General features: G+C 33.2%; 1 protein-coding gene across 1 annotated transcript in view; it reads left to right on the top strand.

Moving 5' to 3' along the window:
- LOC124370176 (trichohyalin) overlaps positions 1-20,060 on the top strand; it is a 109,241-nt gene that overhangs the window by 83,448 nt on the left and 5,733 nt on the right. The window contains exons 6-8 of the mRNA XM_046828470.1: positions 14,322-14,444; positions 16,945-17,094; positions 17,904-18,027. Of these exons, the coding sequence (XP_046684426.1) occupies positions 14,322-14,444; positions 16,945-17,094; positions 17,904-18,027 (397 nt within the window). The remainder of the gene's footprint in view (positions 1-14,321; positions 14,445-16,944; positions 17,095-17,903; positions 18,028-20,060) is intronic.

The following is a 20,060-nucleotide window of genomic DNA, read 5'->3' as shown; positions in this document are numbered from 1 at the left end:
ACGTGTAATCACGTTTTTACTGGAATAATGCCCTGTAGTTTGTAATGAGAGCCTAATAACACACCAAGTAGGCCTACTGTGAGTGAACAGAAAGAAGAAATTGGCTGATCCGTCATTGCCTGTGGTATTTTATTAACGCAGGACCTTGTGCCAAGCTTACAAAGAACTGCAAATATTGAAAACTAATTTTTGCAATATTTTACGAGACTAAAAATGTATTTTGAAAAATTCTGGATTTTTTCCTGGTTTGCCGAATATACTCGTACTTACCGTTTTTGTTTCTATGAATTCACAACGTTAAAACTAGTCAAAAGCTTCACCAGGAGTTCTGGCCTGTTCTTGGAGTTCAGGAGAGTTCTGTGTACTTATTAAAATAACCACTTCGAAGATATCGTTTCAGTGATCAATTACAGACGCATGTTAGAGGTCAAAAATTAGTATTCTTCACATCCGATGGACGCCCACCTGTTGTTCCATCCATGTCCACGAAGTGCCTACGCTATAGGCAAGGTCACCCCCTCCTTATTTCTGTTTACCATCCTTTAACCTGAGAGAGTTCTTAACTATTCAGCTTCCTATTATAAATCAACGATAATTAAATAAATAAATTTACACATTGAAGCAAACTACTAAACAAGACATGCCAATTATAATCAATCATGTTACTTATTTTTGTATTGATAAAAACTAACATGTGACTTAAAATTGTACTTGATCACAACTGACAAGTTGTTGTTGTTATTTCAACTTTCGTGCACTTATAGTTTATTCTTTTCGAATGCTATTTTATTAATAGCATTGAAAGTTCAATTTCAATAACATAAAAGTTGGCTTTAGTTTCTTTTGTTATAACACCTTTTTGTCAATGCCTTTCGGCAAGCTGTCAATCAATGGACCTACTTCTCAAGATGGTGTTTAACAAGTAAAACGTTTTGAATCAATAGAGACCGAACAGTTAGATACATTGTTTTAACACTTTCACTGCGGCACGAGTCATGTACCGAGTTTAGAACAGCGAGGATTGTATCCGTGAGTGTCCTCCGCAATCAGTCTGTTAATGTTTGACTAACGTGTGAAATATCTATCTGAAGGAACTGAATCTTACAGTTCACCAACCCAAAATAAAAAGAAACAACTGCAGCAGCTGGTATTTCAAGTTCCACGACTTCTCCCAGTGCCAAATTCCACAACACGAGCCAATGAATTATCATTCGCAGAAGAACTGGTTTCTTTGCAATAGTTTGTGGAACCAGAGGCTTCAGCTTCCATTTGCTGTAATCTGGGTTGCATATTAATTGAAATCTTTTAAATTTGTGATTTGCCCTGATGTGATTTCTACCCTTTGTGACTGCCCTTCAGAATCCTAGAAGTTTGAATAAAATAAAATTAATTTCGTGTTAAGTTGAGTTATAGGGGTTTGCTAAGTTTAAACCACCCTTCACGACAGGAGCCACATACAAGCTGTTAGGTGATTTTTGCTAAAGGTAGGAAAAACTCAGACTTGCAATAATGATTTGGTTGACTGATATTGGAACACCAATCTCTGTAATATCTTTTCTCCATTATTTGTTCAGTAAATCATGTTGGCAAACATTTTGATCATGTCATCTAATATTTAAAAAAGATGTTATAATAAGGAACGCATATCAATAATAAAAAGGTATTTATTTTCGATGTAAAAGATATTCCAAAGCTCAATGCCACGGACTTCACTCTTTGTCATTGAATTGGCGTTATGCACACTAGAAATAAAACCTTTGTGTCTTACGCTCTGCACGTGTGACCTTGTGAAAGTAGTTCAATATAAAGCTTTAATTGACAGCGTTACTCTTTACTTAAAGGTATTGAAACTCATTATCCTATGAACATTATGCAGGGATATAAACCATCTGAATGCAAAGGAAGTCTATATAAAGTGCTCGTGTCCATATACCAGACGAAGATGGCACACCTGACAAAGTTACTCGGCAGCGACAGGTATTGAAATTAATTATGCTCTGAGCATTATGCAATGGTATAAACAATCCGAATACAAAGGAAGTCTATATAAAGTTATCGTGTCCATATACCAGATGAAGATGGCAAGTTTTTATACATAATCCTCAAAATGCCAGCAGATAACGTGTCATGCGCAAGTCTGGCTGGCGTGTTCTCCGGGGAGCGACTTCTGGTTATAATACTTGAAGGGAATTTCGTGAAAGTGAAAAAAGAACCTTGGAGTTTTTTTTTCAATTTTATCCTCATTAAGTAGATAGAATTTAACAACTATCTAACAGTAACGAAGAGATACTGGGGTTTAATAACAAACTACCCTTCCTCAATTTAGGAAGTATACTGGGCGCGAAACATCTACATGCAATTTGTACAGCTTGAAAACAACTCCCCTTATGAATTTTCCCGCTATCTCTAAAAAAATATGGACGTCCCCATTTCTTCGCAGAGAATGCCATTGCAGGACTAGCATCTACGTCATGCTGAATATAAATAGTTAACAGTTAGAAATTGAAATCACTTTATTTTTGAAGATGATGGAGCAACACTATCCTTGAAGATAGAAGTCGGGGAAATTACCAGATTCCTGAGCGACATATCGATTGTTGAAGGTCTCATGGGCTAACTTTGCATCATTGGTCTCCAAGTTGTAAAATTGGCTAACTATAAACCTCTCCCTCCGGCTATAGTGGTTGAACTATGTAGCCTAACCCCACAACGGTCGTAGAATCAGTAGCTCAACGTAAGCTTGTCAAAGTTTAGAATGGGTTTGATCATCAAATGGATATATCCCGTGCAATAAAAGGGATATACTGAAAATAAATTAAAATACATTCACGACTCTTCAAAATTTAAATATTTAAAATGGATGATACTTTTTGAGTGCCGTCTGCAGAACAGCTCTCCGAGAATACATACACAAATAATCGTCGTAGACAACGGAAATTAGGTGTTGTGTGCGATCAGTAGAGATCTCAGAATTCATACTCTATCATCGATATGGACAACGAAACATAATGTTGTGTTGCGCTGATTGGGGAATACAGACTATAAATCTTTTATAAAACAAACGTTGATAGTTAAAAACAATGTAATTAAAATTATAATACTCGTAATGTCTGATGCTTTAGTCGCGTAAATTCGTTTACTCACCAAATATAACTGTTTGATTATTTTACAATTTTGATCTAATAATTTGAAATTGTTTTTGTTGGTCTTCTCAGCCACCAACAATTGTAGTAAATACGGACTATAGCTTTGGTTCCGCAACCGTAATCTCTAACGTAAACAGCTATTAAAAGCGAACCCAAGCAAGATCCCAGTGGCCGCCCTGCCTGTGCGAGACGGTGGATGACCTTGGTACTTTCCCTGGCCGCGACTGGAGTAGTGGGCAAGTCTATACAAGGCGCGGCGGTACAGTGACGTCATACACCTGCTGGCCGGGGGCTGCGACACCAGGAAGAAGCAGAGGATGGGATGGGATGAGATGAGGTTGTTCTAAGGTGGCTGGAGAAAATAAGTTAGGATTGTAAGAGATAACACACATCATATGAGATAAGATGGACAGTGTAAGGAGACTACTTCATAATCATACTTCCATTTTCCAGAATATTATGTATAGTAATTTATGGTTTTTGTTAATCCCAACATAATAGCATTTCATGTACCACTACTGTTGTCTTTTTTCTGAGGCAAACTTTTATGTGGTTTGGGCAATTCATAAACAATTTACATTAAGAGTCAATCTGATCTGTAATTTGATCACAGTGTTTTATGATGTTTAATTTTAAGATACCCTATAAATTATTTTGATAGAGCTGTCTTTTATTTGAAGTGTGCATACTTTTTAATTTAGCTTTCCAGTGAAAAATGTATGTGTGTGTGTGTGTGTGTGTGTGTGTGTTTTGAATACCAAGCAATAGTATCTGAAAAGTTAAAATCATCACAATGCACATAAAGTACTATACAGTACCTAACGGTTATGAGGAAAAACTGTGAGGCTAAAAATAAATAAGTGAAAAATTATTATTTTGTTTAACTGAGCTCGTATATGAAAAAATTTAAATGGACGAGTAGAACCTATTTAAAGAACGCACTATCTATAAAACTATAAAGATTCATATTCATTTAAAAAACCTTAAGGATTTAATGATTTTATACTGTTAATATGCACACTATGTTAAATAATGGTTTTCTATAAGTCTTCTCAATACTTGTACAGAATCACAATATTAGTAAATGAACCACCTTTTTTACTAAAGGTCTACACCATTGATTAATTAAATAATTAGGGATTAATTAATTTCTAAACAATTCAAGAAATGTAATCCATTATACATGTGTATGAATTCGAAGACTAGGTTTACTAATGAACATCTGAGATTAGCTACGTACTGTGACTTGTTAAAGCTCAGTGGTTCGAACATTATTAACACAAACGTATGTAAACGGATATCCATTGATCTTGGCCATGTACCAAACAAACATGGCGCATGTGGCAAAGTTACTGGAATGCTTTGTCAGTGACAGGTATTGAAATTAATTTTGCTCTGAGCATTATGCAATAGAATGAACTTTCCAAATGCAAGATTTGTCTACCTAAAGGAGTATCCATTGATAGTGTTCATGTACCAGACGAAGGTGGTGCACCTGACAAAGTTATTAATCAGCGACATGTATTGAAATTCATTATGCTCTTATCATTATAGAATGGTATAAACTATCAGAATGCAAAGGCTGTCTATGTATTGAATATCCATTGCTCGTTATGCACCAGACGAAGATGACGCATCTTTAAAAGTTATTTACTTAGCCCTATTCTCAAAGTGCCAGCAGAGAACACAGGCTATGTGCAAGTCTCTCTAGCGTGTTTTACGACGAGCGACGCGACGACCTTTATGTATCTTAAGTTATTGTTTTAAATTATTGGCTTTGTACGTGGTCTGGAAAAGATATCTATAGAAACGCTAAAAAGGAAGACCTTTTTTTAATTAATTCATGCACTAACAATAATATTTTATATTTTTGTTATGTTTTAATAACTTAATCTGGCCTTAGCATAGGTGGTCACAAAACATGGAGTTTTGTTATAACAGTATAGAGCTATATATAAGATACGGTTAGTATGCATCTAAACTTTTTTAGTTTTTTGACATGTTGATTGGTTGTAAAGAAAAACTTATTAACATTTTTGCATCGCGTCATTAAAATATTAAAAAGGCATAACAATATTTAAAATACTAAATTGGTAGGATACGTATACGATACTCCCATAATTCTGATCAAAAATAAGGGCATAACAGTGAAGGAGGTTTAGCATTGTTCTTACAAGGAAAAACTCAAGGTAGTTTCATTACAGCTAGTTTTACATCTGCGTTTCAAACTTTCCAGGAGAGATTGATTTCCATATCCCCCTCCCCCAAGTTGCGCCCCTGTCCTAGACAACGAGCGCATTAACAAAACCGAACGTTCCTAAAAGGTGCCAATTATAATAACAAAGAGGCCTAGAACTGCGCGGACCAGATGGTGCGTTACGCAAGTGATAAGGCACGACCGCAAGGTCGACAGCGATGTGTGGCGTAGTGGTGGGGCGAGCGACTCTCGACCTACTGGTCGGTCAGATGTCCTCACGCATCTACAGGTGTTTCGCCACTGCTGCTGATTGCTGTAGACTGGACAGAGCACACTGAGAAAGGCTTTGTGGTTCCAGTATCTCAGGAACTCCAGAGCTCTGCAATAACGAGAGATGTATTTATTTCCTCCTGCTAATTCTCTAATTGATATATACTAAAACCATTTCCGAGCTAGTGTTTCTTCTATTTGTTAGCAAATTTCCGTAGCATACACATAATATTTCGTTTGCAATAACGTTGTACATTGTTTTTATTTAGTTCAAAACCGAAACCAATACATTATCCCTCCTCGCCTCACTCAATGAGTCGTTCGATGTCAGTAGATAGTATAAAAGTGCATTATCAGGAATAATTAATACGTCACGTCTAAATACGGTCAGTACATCTAGTTTTCACCAGATGTGTACTCAATCCATTTAAAACCCTTCTGTCAAAAATGTAATCATACACGTGTTAAAGTTTTGCAGGCACTAACACATTAAATAGTTAAAACTATCTAGTAGTTTGTGATTTACAAACCGACCCCATTGGTTAACTGGGGGTTATCTTTGCTCTCATTTCAACAGATCTATTTGAACAATACAAACTCACTAAGTACATTTTATCCTGAAGTTGGTACTTTGTTTAACACAGTGCCTCCCATCCCCCCCTCTACAACTCCTATTTGCCTCATAGCCTATATGCAAGTTATCCCATCACTAGATCTTTAGTATTCCTCTAGGCCTACCAACTACAGTGTTCTCTGTAGTACACCCTTCTGAAGATTTTTAAAATTGAGATATCCTCTCCTCTTAAAAAATTACTACTCTATCTGTCTTCCACTTTTGATCTCCATAATGTCAGATACTTCTTAAGTTTGACCCTCCATTCCCCATTTTTTCAGTAGCCTCAAATGTTCCTAGAATTTTGTTTAAAAAAACTATTAATACCTTCTCACCCTTTATGTTCATGGTCCAGTATTCAGCATGTAGTAGGACAAGTGAATTATTGTTTTAAATATCCTAAGTTTTGTGATTCAAACTAGAAACTTGTTACATACATTTAACTTCTGTTTGCAACATTCAGCCTGTACTAAGTGTCACAGTTTTTGATATTTTACAATTTTTCCAAATTATCATAAAGTATACATTACAATTTGATTCTTACAGGATTCCATTCTGCAATGCAGTACAAGGTCAAGGTGTGGTAGGCCAGGTTACATTGTCAGTCCAGACACAAGCCTGGATTGTATACAGCTGGTACTGTGATGGGCACATTGCCCCTGGGCTATTGTTTAGTTATGCAAAGTTTACTACTTACCATTTTTATATTTAACAGCTTGCCTTTAAAATAATGTTAACATTTGTATTCCCTGTTAAGATTTTAAGTTGACAGTACAGTTATGGGATTCTAACAGTAACTGACTTTACAAAGGCAAATGCGATACTATTTTTCAAATTTATTGATTTACTCTCTATACTAGAAGTTCCCAAAGTGTGTGACGTGGGGTTCAGGGGGTGAATTATTAAAATTCACTTGTAGGGAACAGCTGTACTCGTAGTTTCTGGATATCCCTAAACATCATCAGTGACTGCCCGTTTTGTTGACAATAGTCTAGTGATCAAATGTAGCCTAGGAGGTGAATCTGGCCCAAGGTTAGACAGTTGTAACAGGTATTTCTTGTCTGTTCCTTATTTGGCTCTCGCTAGAAATACTGAAAACATCAGCAACAGGCAGTGGTAGCCGAGTGATTGTCAATGTCATGCACATAACATTTCTGAGGTTACCAGGAGTTTACTACACTACTGGAGTAATGGGCCTGTAGTTATTAACAAGAATAAGTGGGTTAATGGAAGGTTATCTTGTTTTGAAAACCATAAAGATTGATGATCACCATAATTTTAAAATACACTAATCTGAAATATTATCTGGTAACATATATAAGTAAATGTTAAAATAGTGTTTAATCTCTTTTAACCATTTAAGATAATATCCTCATCCTACAACAAACTAATGTTACAGTTTGATCAATGTATATAGTTTTTTGCTTCACAAACATAAAGATATAGTCCAGAATCCGAAAAGCATTTTGCATTGTATATGAACACATCTTACAGTATTTCTTTTTTGAGAAATCCATAAAAGAAATTACTCTTATAGTCGTACAGTTAGTTTTTCGTTGGATTAACTTTTTTTATTTTATGAGTCTATTCACATTGATAGTTTTACTAAAGACACAAATTACACATAATATTTTTGGGCACTCCATGAGTATTTATAGATTTATAAAATATAAATTTTGAGTAATTTTGTAATGAAGCCCAAGAAAAATGCCTGGAGGTAAGAATATGATTCCTCACAATATGTAAATGGATTATCCCTTTCCACTCGGACGTTATTATGCATTATGACATATGCATCATCAGCTATAGACATCATTACGGCTTTACAGTTACAACATGGCGAGGGTAGAATGTGGAAGTTTAAACTTGACTAACAATTATTTTGGGATCTTGGAATAATTTATATATTGTACTTTAAAACAATTTTTTTCATATTTTTCAGTGAAATGTTTACAATCCTGGGTAATTTTATGGGCTTGTAATACATTAAATAAATTAAGGGGATTCTGAACTCAGACATATCTTTTTTTTAGTTTTTGATGAAAGAAGAGTTTTAGTATTTTTTTAACATTGATTGGGTTCAGAAACCCCACATTAAGTGGTGGAAGGACGTATAAATACCACACGTACCGTTTTATAATTTTTTATTCAGCAAAATGTAACACTTTTTTAATATTGATATAACTCGACTAATATTTGACCTAACACCTTCAAATTTGTGTTATTTTGTAGCCATGGATACTATCTAAATTTTTGGGTATTTGTTTGACCATACCATGCATATTATATTATTTTTGAACCAGGTTGAAAATAGTTTAAAAAAAAAATTTTTATCAGCACACATTAATAAACCAATTTTTTATTTTAAAATCTACTAATGCTAGACACTTAATTATACCCAAAACGTTACTTTATATAATCAAGAACATGAAGTAAAAATTTCAGCTTGATATCTTGTGTATTACCTGAGTTTACTCAAATCTATTCTTCACAAAACGCTGTAAAACGTGATTTTCGGAAAATGACATTTAAAGTTTTGTTAGTTTTTTTAAAGAAATAAACTGAAGAAAATAAACATAAACTAACCTATATAAATTTAATTCAATAAACAATAATTTTCTACCATTATCACTAACAACAATACTTTCTTACCATTGGCCTACTGTATACTGAAAATAATTTTTCATTTACATAAGAAACCATGTTTATTTTTGCTTAGAGTGGAAAGTAACATTATTTTAGAACAAGATAAACAAACACATAAATTACATGCCTCAAAACTCTCCAGCTCCATACATCTGTCCTTCTTTTTCTTTAATCCTCTCCTCTTCTTCCATCTGAGCTTGCTTTAATTTTTTCCTGTAGGCGATGTTTTTTTTCTTTTTTTTCTGGCCGATGATAGTCGAAGACGGGATTTGTCCAATCTTTTGGCAATCAAAGAACTAAAACTTTCCTAATTTTGATGCCAGATGTTTCTTGATAATTGGAACACATCTTTAGATATCCTGTATTATAGACACTAATGGCCTCAAATAGGCCTATCTCAAGTTTTATTTTTGAGGTGTACACGTTCTTCCGAACATTTAGACCATATGACATTATGCAATGCCTCATTAGCATTTTGAGTTCTACCTGGCAGACATCTGGTCAGTAGAGCTTCTGAGGATAGTCTTATATATAATGGTACCATTTTAGCTGCTGTTGCTTCTGATAATGGGGTTTTGATTCGATCTTTGTGCGATTCAGGTGATCGATTTTCAGCAATGGCTCGCTGAAAAAACACCAGGATTCCTTTCCCTGAGGACAGTTGTGATGCTGTGGATTTTTATCAGTGGACTTGCAATGGGTTAGTGTAGCAAATATTCCCTGCTTCATCTTTGATATATCACACCAGCAATTTTTTTGAATATTGTTTTCTGTAATATGCAGTGAGCTTCTTTATTACAGGTTCCGACAGATTGCCATGAGTACGACCACCTAACGGGGTTTTTGTCCCGATGTTATTTTTGACTAAGTTACGCAGCCCCAGTACCTAGTCTCTTTGCCACATGATTTATACACTCTACTTTGTCTATTTTTACATCACCGTACACCTTTTTTTCATTCAAGGTAACCAATGTTTTGGCGTCGCCATCTGATACGAGGGTGGTATAGCGAAAACCAAAGGATTCTGACCGAGAAAAAGAGTCGATGCGCAGCCTCCACCTCCATGCATGGTGAAGATCCGACATAGTTTTTGGTTACACGTTTGGTTTATGTACTTCGTACCAGTTTTGAAAAGTGTCAGGACAATTTTTTAGTTTTTTTCGCTTTCATTTTATCGCATTGATTGCAAAACTTAGAGAGTACTTCAAAGTCTATGACAAGTCCCGTGAGTACCTCTATACAACAACCTATACCGTACTTGGAGGTAAATCCCCTTTTTTGCCAAGTACCATCATAACTGACAGTTATGTCTATGATGTTACTTGGGTTGTCAATTTCTCCATAACATTTCTTTACTTCATTTTCTAGCGCTGATAAGCGATTGATTCACTTCTTGCCTAAAAGACTGGTGTAAGACTTTTATATGAGAATAAAAAGTCTTGAAGTCCATGGGTTTTCATATTCATTGTCATGCAAAAGATATCTAAGGCCCTGTGACCCTTCCCCATTGATGTAAAAGCTTTTACTACTCTACGATTTATATCGAACACTTTTTGGGGAGATTCATTATTGGTTAGCGTAGAAGACGTCGGAAGCGTACTTACAACACCGCAAGTAGAACATGCCATTTGTATGGGATTTCCAAAAACTGACTTTTTATCTACATGGATGACTTCCAAAGTTTCACAATAAACAATTGTTACATGGAAAAGATGCCAGATATTCTGTCAATATTTTCAAATCTATAAATCCATACTGGGGCCCATCGTCACTAATCTCAATGTTTTCCTTGTAGCTAGTATAAAGAGCAAATCCAGTAGGCTTATTAATAACCTCATTATCACTTGATGAAGAAGCTGGAATGCTATAATCTAAAGCACTTTGAGGATTAGGCCTTGAGATTAAAACCACTAGTTGAAGCTACACTTTCAACACTAGGCCTAGAACTGCCTTCACCTGTCATTAGTTCACCATCACCACTGGGTTTTTCACTTCCCCACCTTCTTCCTATTTTCTCTAAATTTCTCTTCTTCATATTTAGTTTTTGTTTCTTTTACCCTGCCCATTTTTTCCAAATAAAAATAAAGAAGAATATACTGCAATAATAATCTTGAAGTGTAACTAGGAACAAACTGTCCAATCAAAACAATAACATTATAGTACACAGTATTTTTTTCTTTCTGATCTATGACAGCTGACAGAGAATCAATACAAACTTCAAAGGCATGTAAGATAAACAATGTATATTAGTAGCCATACTATAATGTGTGCATAGATAATAATATTAGAGGATTTTTTCAGTGGGCAAGAAATAGCTAACTTTGTTGCCGCTGACGCCCCAGTGTAGTATCTAATGAAAATTTAATTTTTCTTTAGGAAATAAGGTCCAAAAACACTAAAACCTAATGTTTTCTTGTAGAGAAATGTCCAGGGAGCAAAAATAAATTAAAAAAAAAAAATGTAATAATTTGACATTTTTTGGCCAAATGTGTGTCCAGAATCCCCTTAAGTTAAACAAATCTATAAAATGACTAAAGTGTGTATGTAAAAACATTAATAAAATTTGATATAACAATTTATATACAATTAGCAATACCTGTGCTATAGCACAAATAAATTGAATAAACCTTATATCATAAAACACATTAAACCAAAAACAAACACATAAAATTTAAAAAACCTAATATATGTGTATGATTCATACACAAAATTTTCTGACAAGAGAGCAACAGGGTCCGAAAATTTGGAAAGAGAAAGTGGGAAGGGTTTAGGCAATAACTGTTGTAAATAAAATGTAATGTAACAAAATGTTTCTTAAGGAAATTATATTTTTGTAAACAAAAAACATGTCACTCACTTCTGTTATCTTTCGTATACATGGATTTCTTTGATATCCTTATCTTTAGATGGTTTTCTCTGATTGGTATTTATATGCGCCTGATTACAAAATATTACCACCAATTATTACTTAAATGCCCACGATTCCTCATTAAATGATCAAACAATTTTGTACATATTTTGTCATTTTAAAGAACTGTCACAAAAAAACCCAAATGTAACTAACTAAACAAATATTAAAAATTAATCTTACCAAAGACTGATAGTACCATTTTAAACTCCACACACTTACGGATTTATTATATCTGATTATTATTATATATATATCCGGATTTATTATTATATCAATTAATTTAATATAATTAATTATATAATAAGTAGTTGCATAAAGTGTGTTAAAATAATCAGAATCTACTTCAAAGTTACGTGATTTAACTGTTTGGATCTCATTATTGCAGATGGATAACTTAAAAAAAAAATAACTTGATTTCAGAGATTACATTTAGCAATGTTTTAGAGATGCATTACATATCCACATCTAGTATGTATCCCTCTCCTCTTCAAGTGTAACAAACTAACATATAAGGTAAAGCACGCAGGTAAATCACCATAACATGGCAAACAAACCAGTTTGCACTACTCTCGTTTTGGGTCTGGTATCTCGTACCTTGCTAAATGTACAACTTATCTTTTGGAAGCTATGACATTGTCATGAAAGGACTTGTCCACCTTACGTTGTTGAATGTGTACTTTAACTTGTTTCCTTCTAAACTACTTTTCGCTGCTGTAATTTTTGTCTGTAAGTTATGAATATAGGTGCGCTTAGTTGATAGTCTATGTACTAATTAAAATAATGACTAATAAGGAAGAAGAGTGACAAAACAAACTGGGAATACCTCTACAATTACAGTTGTTACACCACCCTCCAAAAGAACAAGGAAATTTGTTTTTTTGTCTATCAGCACAGAACAAGTCATGACTTCCTAATGCAGCCAATGTCAAAGTGGAATGTGTGGTGAACATACAGAGTGTTCGTATCCAGCACGTGTGTGAAAATTAAATATAAGAAACCCTGAATGACACTGAATTTAAATTTAGATAGTAATTGAACTCGAATAAGGAAAACTATACATATAAAGAATTTATTTAAATAAGATATAACTAAATGCTAAAATTTGCCCATTTTTAGTTTATTCAGCATCAACAATAATTTATGATTAAAAAATTAATTAAATAAACTATTTAAATTGGACCAAATTGTGAATCTGATCCATTCCTGAAGACCCTTCAACACACACACAAAATTTCGTCAAAATCGGTCCAGTTGTTTAGGAGTTCAGTCACATACATACGAACACAAGAAAAAAAAAATATATATATATATATATATATATATATATAAAGATTCAGGACCAATGAGGGAACAATAGTAGCTAAACTACACCACCTGGCCAATGGCCAAGCCCTTCCCCTCTCCACAACAAGTAACTAGAGTCGGTTCAGCCAATGACAGCTCCCACACCACTTTCTTCATGTACATGTGTAATGACAATGCACGATTCAGTTATCTTTTGATATTTTATGTGTTTTTTGTGTATAATTGTCCGAAAATATATTTATTTTTCAAAGCATCGGTAATGTATCAAACGCTGCAAATTTAAGATCATTTTAAAATCTGGAAACCTATTTACTATATATACTAACATTGTCAAAATAAAAAAGTACCTCTCTGCTAGAATCAACAAACTGGGACAGACCTTTTATTAAAAAAAAACCCAATGATAGTGACAATGCCAGAAGTTATACTACCATAAGTCTTCATGATGACTGTACTATGGGATCTTGTCAGAAAGGAGCCTCAATAACCCACCTTAATCTTCCTGAATATTCTGTACTTAAGAAGCTAATCAGAAGAACCTGTAGGTTTATACGCTTAAGATTTTTTCTAAGCTTCTTGTTCTATACAATAACAATCTTTGTTCTGTAGCTGTTGTATTTAGTTTGTAAGTAGGCTTGTAAGTCAAGCACACATAATTTTCTATTTAGACTGTAAAAATATTGGATCAAGTACGATATAGTTATCATCCAAAGGAATTTCTACAGTATCCTATGAATAAATTTTGTGAGTTAGCTTTGTATCATCTGCCATGTGACACTTTTCCAAATTAGATTAAGAAATAAATAAACTAAAAAGCAATTGTTAAAGAATAGAAGACAATGCTCATGCACATAATTGTTATCCTACAACTAAGAGTCCTTACTACCAACAATGCAGTATGAGAATCCTAACTATAGTCCGCTTTCATAAATCATTAAGTATTCAATGTATTACAATGTATGAATAACAATTAATTAATCTTGCTGTAGAAAAATTGCCTTGACAGAATGTGATGCAAGACGCACTATTATAAAATAACACAGAATCATTATCAATTAGCCATAAAACCAGAGCCTAACTCTTTAGGTACTCATAGCAGATTATCTGTCCAGCCAGTGGTTGGTGGTTTAGATTTGCCATCAAGCCAATGATTTCTGTATTACATTTTTTTAACTTTATGTTTGTTTGAATCATTCTTTAAGTTTTCTACCAATAATCAATGAATGCTTACAGGAGAGAGAATACTACGGAAGTCGGCAGCGTTTGGCCACCCCCTCCCCCTCTGCTCGTCCCCACCAATCCTCACAGGAAGACACATGGTTTAAGTCTCTAACACGCAAGAATAAACACACCAAGGTGAGTTCAAACACCATATTAGTCATTAATATGGGACCTATTCGAGGAAGTAATATAATTTTTAACTTTAAGAGCCGGCTGTAGTAATGTGACCCTGGGTTTTTCCCCATAAGAACAATGTTAAACCTCATGCACTTTTACGCCCTTATTTTTTATCGAACTGTTATGTTTATAGATATCTCATTTTAATGATATGGTTAACACGCATCCAACATTTATAAGTGAATACTTTTTAAATATTTAAACAAAGAACTACAACAAAGTTTAAGAATTGTTTCTAAATAACCCATAAATATATTGAAAAAATAAAACGTGTTTAGATGTGTATTAATTATATATTTAAAATGAGACATCTTCCATAATTCTACAACTAAAATAAGGGCATAAAACTGTACTGGATTTAACATTGTTCTTATGTGGTTAACTCAAGGTAATTTTACTACAGCCAGCTCCCAAGATTAATTACTTGAAATGTCTATTGATTAAGAGTTGAATATCTATAGAATAACCATCTTATCATTGCTTAGCTATATTCTAAATAGTAAAGAAATCGCTTAACTTTAGGTCATTGTAAGCTTTGGAATTTCTTCCAACTAGTAAAAGACCCCATAATTACAAACACACACTGGCAGTATGTGTTTGATTTCTTCAATCTTTGACAAATAGTTTATAATTGAGGTTCCTAGGTAGTGCAGTATTCATCTCTGAGTAAGCTGTTATTGTTGTCTTTTAGAGTAAACTATTATAAATATTTGTATTTATAATGTGACTAAACAGCATAACCTATATTCAAATTTAACATGTGCAAACATTAAATATTTGTGTGTAGCAATCTTGTCACTTACAGGTAATCCCAACTGTCAAATATAGTTTTCATCCCATCATAGACTTCTCCATAAAAATAAAAAGATCTTTGGCATCTGATCCCGCATGTATTTAATAGATCACTTATCATGTTCTCATGCCCAAAACAATTAACTTCAACCATCTTAAAAAAGAAATTATTATAAAATAAATTTGATTGAATAAAATTAAATTCAGTTCTTAAAGAACACTTACCAGCATCATGATGAACTTTTATAACCTTAAGAAAACCCATAAAAATATATTCAAATAAATGCTGAAAGGATAACAGGTTTTCAGATGTTTAAATTGCTAATGTCACAAAAATAGATCATTCCATTTCAAGGACAGGAATCTATCCTCTATTTCAGGTGTCAAAAAAACCTCATCACTCTAGACCCTCAGGTATGTGATAGTTTTTTTGCCACACCACTTGTTTTGTTGATGACCTTGACAGAAGTAAACTCATCTTTACACATGGTTTAATTTTGAATCTGTTTTGTATGCTAATCTTATGCCAAGAGTTAAGATTTTGTGACATCTAAAAAGAATATATTATAATCCTCAAAAAGTGTTCTATTTTAATAACAATAACTATGGTAAATGTCTGAAAACCTATTATTTACAAATTATCCGTTGTCAATAATACACTTTAAACAAAGAAATCAATACTGTAAGTTTCACTTGGCATTGTGCAAGTTATATTCAAAAAGTAATAGGAATTTTCATTTTTAGTTCGTCTACTTTAATGTTGTCACCTTCAAAATAGTCCCATTAGTCCCATGCAATTGTGCTTCTTCCAGTCCTCGAAACACTTCTCGATCTTTGCTCTTTCAGCTCTCTTGAGCCTTTTTCAGTCTTTGCAATTCAGAATGCCTCCACTGGGATGATTGAGCCTTAGTTTCAATGCCATATCCGTAAACCCATGTTTCGTCACCTGTTATAATATGTTTCAGTAATTCTGCATCGTGGTTGAATTTATTTAGTGAATTCTGAGCAACTTCTATTCGCCACTATTTTTGTTCAAAATTCAACAGTTTTGGAACAAATGTTTTTACCATGTTTTATACCCAAAACATTCAAAAAGATTTCATGAGCTAATTGATATGCCAACATCATATCAGCAATTTGTCTTATCATAATACAGCGATCATTCATAACCATTTCTTTCACGTTTTCATCAGTTGTTGATATGGGGACTGTCAAGAGAAATTCTTCAACCCATAGTTTTAAAAAAACAAAATTCGCTGAGTTCATAAACTACGTTTATACTCAGTTGTTGTTGGATGGATTGTAATCAAGCTCCTGAAGAATAATAACATTTCCACCTGTATTCATTGTTTAATTTTTTAAGTGGCAGCTGCTAAGGTAAATCAATATAATACAAAAAAATCTTGAAAATCGGACACTCCAAACCCGCGAAACTTAATAATTCCTATTACTTTTGGAACACATCTCATATAAAGCCAACTAATAATACTTATGAGTAAGCTGTGTTACCTTAGCGCTTAATTGATATATGAAATTAAAAACTGGTGGGGTCACAAAAAAAACCCCATCATGATAGTTAAGAGTTATTATGCATGTTCATTTTCCTCATAAAACTAGTTTATTCATATACATCAACTTAAACTTTGATTTTGTCCACTTTGCGCAGACCAGCAAGACAAACAAATTAACCAATGGTCATGGAGAAGACTCTCTTCGCTCACACAACAAACACCTCAGGTTCTTTGGTGACAGCGACCGTGAATCTCTCAAATCTGGGCGAGCCACAGACTCTAGTCAAAACCCCCACCTTCTCCAGGTAAACCCCTTGGTTATTACATCATAATATAGGCTGTTACGTAGATTCAGACTATTATCTGGTCTAATAAAAGATTTTGGTTATGTTTGATGTATTTCAAAATAATTAAGGAAGCCACTATTTTAACATGGCAAATAGTTTGAAATGATAAGATACTAAAGATTTGCAATCATTATGTGTCACAACAAAAACAAGTTTCATGAATGTTTCCACTGTTTTATCAGGTATCAAATCCTAAAACATAAAATTAAGAATGCATAAAATTACACAACTCGAAAACATGAATACACTAAAGGTAAAGTTAACAACATAAAAGTTGTAAGTCAAAACATGAAATTAATTTTGTACGTCATAAAATATACCTGAAATTCAAATCCAAATAGGGAGAAGACTAAACAAAACATCGTGATACAACAAATATGTAAAACTGAATCCTATAATGCTCACACCACACAGTGGGCAAGTTTAGACGGACTACGATGACAAATGGCTATAATTCTGTTATTCTTTTAAGTCATCCATAGTCAATCAAATAAAAATAAACAAGATATTTTGCTATTTTTTTTTTAGAATTAAATGTTTGATTATTCTTCATATTAAAAAGTTTTTATATCTGAGCTTATTTTGTAATGTTAAATGTTTTGTAAACGGAGCAAAATACTATTTGCTAGTTTGCAAAGATGGGAGTTGTCCCAGTAACTTTATACAATAAGAAAGGACTGTTGAATTGGTTAAAGATTGACATCTTGTTAAAAAACACTTGTTTAAAATCAAATGTTCTAGCTCTAGTTTGTTGTTGTGGTGTCCAGGTGCCAACCCAGCGCCATGGACATGGTAGACGACACGTTGCCCCAGACAGCTCAGCTGAGAGCACCACTGAAGGTGACAGTAGTCACTCCCAGAAGTCTGTTGTCTACCTCCACGCTGCCACTGGTAATAAGAGTACAGACTAACGGATTATAGATAAAGTCATTATTGAACAATTATATTTATAACAGTCTTGTTATAAAATGAAACATTTAACTCTACTAATTCTTTATTTTTAAAAACATTTTCTAACATCAAAACTGCTCTAAGACTCCTTCCTATACCTCAAGTGTGAAAATATATATGTATATTGTAGAATTTCAACAGTTACGTAGTTGATTGATAATACCACAATTTTAATCGGAAACCAAATACAACTCGACTTGCAAATGAAACACGAGACATGATCTTTCCATTTTATAAGAAAGAAGGTTACATAAGAATCTTGTCAACAAAACTTTTGTTACATTTTCATACACAACAGATGTATATGAATTTTGTGTTTTTAAAGTGCACATGAGTTGCATTTTGTTAGTGTTTATTTAACATTAGTCCATTCACAGAAACCACTGATTGGCTTCTTTTATTGTCAACTCAAGGTAAATACTTAGATTATATGTACTCTTACTCTTTACAGTAAGAGTAGTGTCATCAACAAATAGTTAAACTAGGTGTGGTTAAATTATGAGAGGTCATAACATACAATACAAGAGAAAAAGCAATTTTCCCAGAAATGAACCTTGATGTACTCCACATTTTATATTATCCCATAACTGTTTAGTACCAAATTTGTTAGTGTGTTCCCAGCCTTTTATGCTTCCTGTCTTTCAAGTTGGAGCATAACAAATCCAATAAACTTTATAAATACTGTAAAACTATACTTTTTTCAAATGAAAACTGTAGCCAATAGAATTAAATGCTTTTGCTAAGTCACAAGGAACTTAACTTATACCTTTCTTTACTGTCTTAGGATTTAATTAAAAAGTGTGTAAAGAAAAACACTACAGCTTCTATTTTGATTGTTTTAAAGGAACTAAATTGTCTTTCATAGGAACTCTGTACCTTTTTGGATAATTTGTGATTTTAAAGACAAACAACTCTTCAAATATTTTGATATAACCAGAACCAGAGCATTTGGGTGACATCTAGTAATATCTAATCTTGATATTGTTATTGTAAAAAGTGACTTTGTGATTAATTGCTAATTTTAATTTATTAGAGAAAATACTTGTTGTGTAAGAACCATTAATCAAAGAAGACAAACGATGTGCAATTAATTAATGAAGCTGAACCTCAATGACAGCTGTTGGAATTTCATTCTAGCTAGCTGAATTTTAATTTAATATTTGAATTACATGAACTAACTTCATTATCATCTAGACACAGAAATAATGATAAATTATTTTGAAAAGTGCTGAATCCAAAAAATGTATTGTAAGCGTTTGATTTGCAAACCCATATAAACGCTTATAAAATATGAAGTTTTAAAACATTTGAAATTATTTTAACCCTCTATATAGCTTTTGATTTTGTTATTTACATCAGAAACTTAGTTATTGTTTAATATACATTTTTTAATATTCTTTATCTTACTATGGATTCTAAAGTACATCTTAAAAACAAGGCAATCTGATTCACACTAACATATATCACATAAAGTTTTAATAATAAGAAAGGGAAACACTATCTGAGTTCAGGTAAGCTACAAATGTGCCCATAGTAAATCTAAAACAATAAAAGGTCACACACAAAATTTGAAATGGGTTATGTAGTTCTCTATAAACATCATTCAATGGTTGAAATCTCTTACTTAGCAGAGTTTCTGCACACTGTTCAATCTTAATAGTTTGGCAGGCTATAGCAAAGAAAAACAAATAAAGGTTGAACTAAATTTCAAGATAATAAGAAACCAGGGGTAACTTGATAAGTGGAAGGTTTATACAGAAAAATAAGATGTTTGGTTCTAGGTAAGATTCATGAGCTCTGTCCTAAATCATTCTTTATAAAACAACTTGTCAACTTTTAATTTTAAATAACAACCTTTTTGTTATAGGTAGATGTCAAAAATATTCACTGACTAATAACTTGTATTAAAAGGGTTTAACATTTCTTTAGCCATTTAAGGTAAGAAATCAAAGTTTATGAACTCCATGGTCACT

The sequence above is a fragment of the Homalodisca vitripennis genome, chromosome 1 (assembly GCF_021130785.1).
Source record: "Homalodisca vitripennis isolate AUS2020 chromosome 1, UT_GWSS_2.1, whole genome shotgun sequence".
In the NCBI taxonomy this organism is placed as follows: Eukaryota; Metazoa; Arthropoda; class Insecta; order Hemiptera; family Cicadellidae; genus Homalodisca; species Homalodisca vitripennis.
This window is presented reverse-complemented; position numbering and strand designations above follow the sequence as displayed.